Source organism: Zingiber officinale, chromosome 10B (assembly GCF_018446385.1).
Source record: "Zingiber officinale cultivar Zhangliang chromosome 10B, Zo_v1.1, whole genome shotgun sequence".
Classification (NCBI taxonomy): domain Eukaryota; kingdom Viridiplantae; phylum Streptophyta; class Magnoliopsida; order Zingiberales; family Zingiberaceae; genus Zingiber; species Zingiber officinale.
Window position 1 is genome coordinate 14,356,519 of NC_056005.1, and position 8,899 is coordinate 14,365,417.

At 36.1% G+C, this 8,899-nt stretch overlaps 1 protein-coding gene across 1 annotated transcript; it reads right to left on the reverse strand.

Annotated features, from left to right (window-relative positions):
* Positions 1 to 241: 241 nt before the first annotated feature.
* On the reverse strand, positions 242 to 3,659 carry LOC122030487 (transcription factor ICE1-like). Its single transcript, XM_042589706.1, has 4 exons — positions 2,281 to 3,659; positions 1,222 to 1,443; positions 634 to 804; positions 242 to 537 (listed from the first exon to the last, which is right to left on the reverse strand). The coding sequence occupies exons 1-4, from the start codon at positions 3,478 to 3,480 to the stop codon at positions 451 to 453; spliced, it is 1,680 nt and encodes a 559-aa protein (XP_042445640.1). The 5' UTR covers positions 3,481 to 3,659; the 3' UTR covers positions 242 to 450.
* Positions 3,660 to 8,899: the final 5,240 nt, after the last annotated feature.

Sequence of the window (8,899 nt, forward strand, 5' to 3'; positions counted from 1 at the left end):
TTAAAAGGGAATAGCAACGAATGATGCGTGTGAAAGAATTAATAAGATTGCATAGGAAAAGTAGCTACAAATTCAATCCAACTTATCCCATGGCATTTGAAGAGTCGATCTGAAACATAACTCAGAAACCAAACCATTTATTCAAACTATTTAATGTAATCTGAGCTTTAAAACCAACTGCTCATTTGGTTCTACAAGATTTGTTGTGGCTTGCTTCAACAAATGGAAATAGAGATGACAATTCAAACAGAAATGAGCTATAAACTTTTATTCCATGATGAGAAAGAGTGAGACACTGTTATAAGGAGACAGATGCAGCTTTTCACCCATAAGATGCAAGATAGAAATCCTAAGATTTACTGCTGGAGGGCTAATTAATTAGCCAATTTCATCAAGAAACATAAATTAACCACTGGGACAAATGGTCAGATTTTTTCTCTTATATATTTCTCACAACATCATGTTGTCTAATCCTGCAGAATGCAAGAGCACTGCCTTGATTTCTTCTGGCAGGGCACCCGGACCTTCTTTGCATTGCTGAAAAAGGAAAAAAGAACAAGAATCTAAGGCAACATGGCCAAGATAATGTGATCCATTTTACCTTTAGGAAGATACGATCAGAGGAAAGCTTACCTCTGCTCGGAAAACATCCAAGGCGAATCCATTGAAACAGCTGATGACAGCCTGCTGAATGTCAAGCCCCAGGCTATCAAGGGCCTTCATGGTGGAAAGCAATAGGCCAGGTTGACGGGCACAAAACATATGGATGTTGACTGCATGACCTTCTCTTAGCTTAACCTCAATCTGTAAGTGTGCAGTTTTGATCTTCAGTAATGGATGTAGCAATATAAGTTAATCTGTGTAAGCACTGAACTGTATTGTATTAACATTGGTAATCATGCATTATACCAGACTGTGATTCACATCGAGCCTTAGTTGCATTTGATAAATGCAAAGGAAGAACCTGAAGCAGCCTTCTAACGGTAACAATGCTTTTCCACATTGACCATAGTTTTGAAATATAAAGTCATACATTGACTAAAGGAACTCTATTGGTAGCCCAGGCAACATGAAACACTAAGCAGTTTTTCATGTCCATGTCATAATTGAGTTTCCACCTGATAGTTAAAGTATACTACGTTGATACTGACCTTTATCAATAACAGTCAGGATCTTTGAGTGTTAATGCAATGAAGAAAAGATCAGGAAGAAGACACAAACCCTTGCTGGCTGACTAGTTGGGCTTGGTAAAGAGCTTGGGCAAAGCTCCTCCTTCACACGGCTAGGCAGTGTTGGAGTTAAAGGGTGAAAGCTAGCCACACTGGTACCAGCTACCGAAGAATTTGAAGGTGTTGACTCTAGTTCATTGTGAAGCTCATTGATCCTTTGCAAAAGCTCCTTTAAGTACTCAATTGCATCACCGAGAATTGAAGCTCTGTCCATCTACAAGGACATAAGGAATTCACTTAGATAAGAATATATGCATATAACAAAGTTAGTCATTGTTCCTACTTGTTCAGAATTGCAATGGAAGAGTGATTCAAATGTTTTGACCTTGAAACAGTAGGTAGGACGAATAGTAATTTCTCATACAGCATAGGAGCACAAGATTGTGTGACTGTTGAATTGAAGATGAATCCTACTCGACGTATATTTAACAGAGTGAAAACAAATGCTCTTTTATTCAGAGAAGGGCATAATGCCTTGAAAGCTAGGTCACTCAACCAAGTGACAAAAAAAAGTGCACACAGCTAGTTTGGCATATTAATACATCTTATCATTACCATCGACACAATTATTGACAAGGCAAAACTACTACCGAAGAAACTAGAGTGCCGAGGCCATACAATCTCTAGCAGAAACATAAAAAATGGAGGTTTGAAGCAATCCAATAGCTTTATGAACAGAGAACCATAAAGTCAGTTATGAAATTATAGCAAATAGAATGATAATGAGATGGATGAAATATTTTAAAATCATCAGATAATTGACACTATCGTATCCTTTTATGGATTCAACACCGATTTGATTCCTTGAAACGGTGGCCACATGAACTTAAGGGCGCCCACTACTCAAGATCATCCCCCAAAGAGCATTTTTGCCATATCTCATACGAATTATTCAGCGGCTGGACAAATTGGAAAGTGAAAAAGAGGAGTTCCTTGACAATATCAATCAAAATATTATGCATGTATCATGAAACATGAAACCGCTTGAGGAAACCAAAAAAAAAAGGGGATATTTCTATGAAACTTGAATACTGCAACATGAAGATCTCACCTTGCTGATTTTGGGAACCACAGATCTTAGCATGTAAAGCCGGTCATTGAGCTTCTTTCTCCTCCTCCTCTCCGCCATTAAGTTCTTGGCAGGAAGGCCCTTCCTTTTCCCCTTTTGGTCTCCACCTCCAGTCACTGTGCTGTTGGCAATTGAGTTGCTTGCCCCGCCACCATCCTTGGCGTTCTCTTCGCCTCTGGTAGTATCTGTGGCACCGTCATCTGTGTCGTAATTCAACCCGGAAGCATCCATGCTTCCGTCGTCCATTTCGTACTCGTCATTGCCCTTCCTATTCCTTGCGATTTGTTCTTCCAAAGCGGACTTCCCCCGGTTACCCTGCCCCACTCCTTCTGGATCCCATAGTCCCAGGAAGCTGCTTTTTTCAACGGCGGAAGCCGAATACTGCCGGAGAGCGGCGGCCGCCCGCTTCTGGAACAGAGTCGGCTGCGCTCCCACCGGAGGGAATATCTCCAGCGGCCTCAACAATTTGGACCTGTTGAGAAATGGAGAATTCTCGAAGTTGTTGAAGCCCGTGGCACTGAAGGCGCCGCCGGAAATGGAACCAGAACAGTTGTCGGACTGCGGAAGCAGACGGACGCCAGAAAACTCGCCTGCTGAGCTCAGATCGGCACAAATGAGTTGGTCGCTCGCTCCCAACCCAGCGAAACCCTGGACTCCTTCCCCGTCGCCGCTGCCTCCGACGCCTCTGTTCATCAAAACAGACGAAGCGGACACGTGGGAAGCCGGAAGAAACCCCGGAGCATCGCACCCGAGATCGAGCCCAGCGTCAAAAGGAGTCGAACAAACCGTGCCGAAGAGAGAGGCAAAGCTCGACTTTCCAGTAAAAAAGGGCGGATTTTGGTCGAGGTCATCGGTGGGCGGGAGCAACAAGGCCTCATGCGGCTTAGGGTTCGTAGAAAAGGCCATATCTTTGAGCTCCACATGCGACTGGAACCCGTCGAATGGATGATGAGTGATAGCCGACGCCGGCAGCAGGTTGTGGGAGGCGGCCGTAGTAGTCCCCCCTAAGTACCAGTCGTCATCGAGCATGGACTTGAAGTTCGGGAGGCCGAGCTCGTCCTTGCCATCGCCCATCGCTCCGCTGCTGGCACCGACGGCGGAGGCCGTTCTCGCCCACGATGCAGCGTCCTCCTCGTCGCCGCCATCATCGGCCCACACGACGCCATTCATCCTCGAAAGCATGTCCTAGCTCCTCTGTTCCTCCCGAGAAGAAGGGGAGAACGAGTCGGGCTCTGCTGCTGCAGAGGTCGCTCTCCACAACCACTTGTAGGAGAGGAGATGGATTTGAAACGTTACGTTACGTTACGTTTCGTTCATGAAGGGAGACGACAGCGGGTTTGCTGCCCTTTCTTACCTTCTCCTTCGCTCCTCTGTTACTTACCATAATTAATTATCGCGCTATTGAAGCTTCAAAATGCCCTTCTGATTGAATATTATTTTATTTTTATTTTGGTAATAATGGAAACTTACACATCTGTCCTTGCTTTTTTAATTTTACCTTTTCCTCCGAAGCGTTTTGGCCAATTTCAATGATAAATTCTCCACTAACAGTAAATTTTATAACACGAAGATCATTTTACTGAAATTGAAAAAAAATAGAAGCAAATACATATTTTTTTTACCCTTTCAGAATTATAAAATAGTACATTTATGACGATCACGACAGTTGTTTAATAACGAATTTAGTAACATATTAATTTGCATTTCAAAAACCTAAAGGAAATAATAAAAAAATGATAAATTATTGAATGTGAAAACTAAATTTTTTTAATACATGCATCTTTAATTCTTTATAAACAAACGATACAATCTCTCTCGTTTTCAATTTTTCTCCTTGGTTGCCTCCGAAAGTTTTAAGGCCTTAACATTTAAACTTCTTCTGTTTCAAGTATAAAATTATAATATCTTGGAAGATCATTGGTGGGTCAACATTCTTATCAAAAGAGTGACTTGGTGGCTAACAACTACATTATTACTTATTGTACAAATCACCACATTGATGACTCTGTCGAACCGAGCGACTAACATGGCAATCACTATCCAACCATTGATAGTTAGATCGACAATGACAATTCGAACAACGCATCACAGGTGAGGTCATTGAGCTTCAATGAATGTCATGAACCTAGTTCGATCGGTGGAAATTAAAAAAAAATTAATCAAATTGGATAACGTCGATTTTATAGAAATTTTCTATCGATTATCATGATAAATCGAGAAACGTTCGTAATAGATAATCTAAGAATCTAATGTCTTTTAATTACGTGCCCTATTTAGACGATCGATCCAGAGAAACAAAAAAAAAAAAAAAAATTATAATGTGTGACTTGATCGGGATGAGTATAGTTGCATGTCGGTCATGGTCCAAGACTCCATGTAGGGTCATGCATATATGAACAAAAGAAATCAGTCTCACTCATGTGAAGGAAATAAAGCTGAACTTTGTGTCGAACCGATCGAAGTGATGGAGAGGTAGTAGTTGCTCTGTAGCGGGCATGGGCAAGTCATTTTCATAATCATAATGGTCTCTGCTTCCGAAATTTAGTAAATCAGTTCAATTGTTAAAATAATAATAAATAAATACAAAGTTCTTCTTCATCATTATTATTAGCTAACTTATTCCCCATATAAAAATTATTACTCAAATTTCAGAAATCCTTGAAGCGCGTGAGACCTACTACCGTCCTATAGAATCTGAACGCTATTTACTAACTCCCTTCCCTCCCTAAAATATATATTGGTCGGAATATTGAATATGTCCATTTTTAAAAATATATTTAAATATAAAGATGATGAATAACCTCTGTTTATTTTTTATCTAGCATGGCCCTCGATTAACTTTGAAAGTAATACTGATCATCAAAATCAATTCGGATGTACGAATAATTCATTGCTCCGCAATCCACATATATTACATGCTTATCTTTCCCTATAAAGAAATTAATTACATAATGCATCCTGATTAAGAATTAATATTTTATCGTTGCACCTAGCTTAGCCTAGGCCAAGATGGTGAATAACAATTGGATACCCCATGACAATTAAAAAATAATAATAATGAATGATTGTTTCATGTGTTGGATCGACATATACATGAGAATGGGAGGTGAATCATATGATTTTTTTGAAATTTTTTTTTTTAATTTTGAAATCAAAGTATGCGCATAATTTGATCAAAACATGAAAGACGCCCCAGGTACTATTCACCCAAGGTCTATTGTGCTCCCTTTACCCTGTAAAATGTGTTAGTCCAATATAAAAATATTTAACCTGTAAAATAAGATTAGCACAATAATTACAAGATTAATTTATGACTTAGATCCTTTCCTCCAAGCCAGAATCTAGTCAGGATCTCAATTTAGGTTTCCAAAATAAACCTAAATTGGATCGACGCCTACTGTCCCTTCAACCAGGACACGTCCTCACTGAGTCACTCTTCTTCAGTGACTTACCTTCACTTATAAAGTGTCAAGCTACCTCCTTGATATCAATTGATCCACCAGGTCTTCCTGCTGGAATTACATATCCGGACTTCGCCAATCGAGAATCGAATATCCCGATCTTCTGCTAAAATTGCACATCCAGACTTCCTGTCTTCGAGAATCGAACATCTTGACCTCTTGCCAGAATCCCATATCTAGACTTCCTGCCTAGTGTCAGGTCCTCTTGACCCGTCAAGTTAGTAAACCCTGCACACTCGATAACAAGGTTAGATCAACAACACATCTAACTTTAATTCACTTGTTATTCATCAAAACTCAAGTTTGATCATTGGTGTCAAATACATCAATAATCTCTCCTTGTTTAATACAATGTTAACTTGCATTAAAGTTAGAAAGAAAATATACAAAACATATATATAAGAAACAATTTTAAGAGAAAAAATGTAACAATTAAATTTAATCTCTTTATCATTTTAGGTTAAGTTTTTATGATTTTCTTTAATTTTCTTATGTTTTTCTCACTTAAACCTAACCCTCTCCCTTTATCATTCTTCAAACTAAGTAGATAAGTATACCAAATTATAAATGCACAGCAAGTAATAATTTGTTCAAAGTAATCACAAAAAAAACTAGTAGGTCGATTAGAGGGAGGAGTTAATAAAATTTTCAAAAGTATCTTGACAGATTTTTTTTATTATTCAAAATATTTTGAAAATTGATTTTATAAAATAAACCATTTGTAAAAAGAAAGTTTGCAAGAATTATACAAACTATTTTTCAAAATAGATGTCAAAAATACTTGTTTAAAAAGATAATTTATTGCAAAATTCTTTTTAGAGTTTCGATTATTTAAAGCTACTTTTTGAAAAAATTTGTAACTTATCTTTCTAAAATATTTTTGAAACTATTTTCAAAATAGTTTTTTCAAACACAAGTTATTTTTCAAAGTTGAAAAAACAACCTTTGATGAATTTTGGAAAATATCTTTTTAAGCAAATTTCAAAAGTCTTGTATTTTATTTTTTTCAAAACATATATTTGAAAAAGTATAAAAATACTTGAAAAGTAAGTATTTGGAAGGTATTTTCAAGAGTATTTTATAAAGTATTTTTTACACAGATTGAGTAAAGTAATTTTTACGGCAAGTAGTAGGAAAGGAAAAACTTATTTTGAAAATCATTTTCAAATAACCTCCCCCTGAACCTGATATATATATTTTTTTAAAAAATATTCATCTAAAAATTTATCTTAAATGTCTAACTATTAATTACTAACTAACTATCAGAAAATAATAGTATTCACTTGGCTAGTCAAGTTAAGTAAATGTATCAAGTTAGTGTTTGACTAAAATGGATTACTTTACCTTATCACTATAATTTTGGTATTTTCCGTCCAGACTTGTGTTGATGCATTAATATAAGTATATGAAGTTCAGGTAATAGGCCTATACATCTTAGGCCCGTTCTAAGTTGTTGAATACACAATAAAGATAGACCCAGTGTGTTTGTGAGATGCTTGATACCTAGATCTATAGGAACAAGTTTTCTATGAGTTCGATCTAGTCTAAGACCAAAATAAATTTTGAAATATTAAGAAAATGGGAACTTTTTAGAAAACATAAGTGAAGAATTTTCCTATAATTTATAAAGCATTTAAAAATTATTTTAAAAATAATGGTCCTAGTCCATTGTACACATACCTAATTTTTGTCTTAAGTTGCTAAATTCGAGTTCTAATAGCGATTTCATAAAAATGTCGGTCAAATTCAATTTTGACTCAACATAGTTAAGTTTAATATCGCCTTTGGCTACATGGTCTCTTACAAAATGATGTTTAACTTCTATATGTTTGGTTGATGTATTGGATTTTTGGTTAAATTGATTGAACTTATGTTATCAATAAAGATTTTTGTATGTTTCTAGTTTAAGTTAAAGTCTTGTAATGTGTGCATCATCCATAATAATTGTGCTACACACTCACCCAAAGATATATATTCTGCCTTAGATGTAGATAAAGTAACACAATATTTTTTTCTACTAAACTAGCTGATAAGTGATGGTCGAAGTAATTGACATCCACCACTTATATTTTTTCTATCTAATTTACAGTCAGCATAGTCTGAGTTAGAATATCCTAAAAAGTCAAAGGTAGCTGTCCTAGGGTACCACATTCCTATATTTTGTGTACCTTTTATATATCTAAAAATTCTTTTAACATTTTTTAGATGGAATTCCTTAGCACACGTTTGATATTTAGCACACATACTAACTGCAAATAGTATATCAGGTTGGCTTGCAGTTAGGTATAACAGACTACCTATGACACTTATATAATACTTTAGGTCTACTGGTGTTCCATTAAGATCACTATATATTTTTTCATTTATTGTCATGGGTATTTTTATTTCTTTAGAATTATCCATTCTAAATTTTCTAAGTAATTCCTTTGTATATTTTTCTTGATAGACATAATTACCTTCATTAGTTTATTTAATTTGTAAACCTAATATAAAGTTAACTTACCTACTAGACTTATTTCAAATTCTTGTTCTATTAGGTTTATAAATTCTTGTAGAAAGTCTGAGTTTATAAATCCAAAAATTATGTCATCGACATAAACTTGGGTGACAAAAATATCATTTTTAAAGGTTTTTACAAACAAGGTTGGATCAATTCGACCTTGTTTGAATTATTTTGAAATTAGATGAGTGGATAATCATTCATACCAAGTTTTAGGTGCTTGTTTTAGACCATATAGGGTCTTTTTTAATTTGAAAATATAATCAGGGTGTTCTAGGTTTCTAAATCCAGGTGGTTGACCTATATATACTTTTCCTTTTATTAGTCCATTTAAGAAGGTTGATTTGAGGTCCATTTGGTAGAGCTTAAACAATTTATGAGCTGCATAGCTTAGTAGTATTCTAATGGACTCAAGTCTGACTACTGGGGCATATGTTTCATCATAGTCAAGTTTCTCTACTTGACTAAAACCTTTAGCTACTAGTCTACCTTTATTTCTGACAATTTCTCCCTTTTCATTTAACTTATTCCTAAATGTCCACTTAGTCTCAATGAATTTTTTATTCTTGGATAGAGGAACTAAGTCCCATACTTGGTTTCTTTCAAATTGGGCCAGTTTTTCTGCATGGCAATAACCTAG

Excerpts from the sequence above, each read along its gene's own strand:
- LOC122030487 (XM_042589706.1), bottom strand. The coding sequence starts at position 3,480 with ATGCTTTCGAGGATGAATGGCGTCGTGTGGGCCGATGATGGCGGCGAC. Across the intron at positions 1,444-2,280 it reads TGGTTCCCAAAATCAGCAAG|ATGGACAGAGCTTCAATTCT; the intron begins GTGAGATCTTCA and ends ATGTCCTTGTAG. Across the intron at positions 538-633 it reads TGGATGTTTTCCGAGCAGAG|CAATGCAAAGAAGGTCCGGG; the intron begins GTAAGCTTTCCT and ends TTCCTTTTTCAG.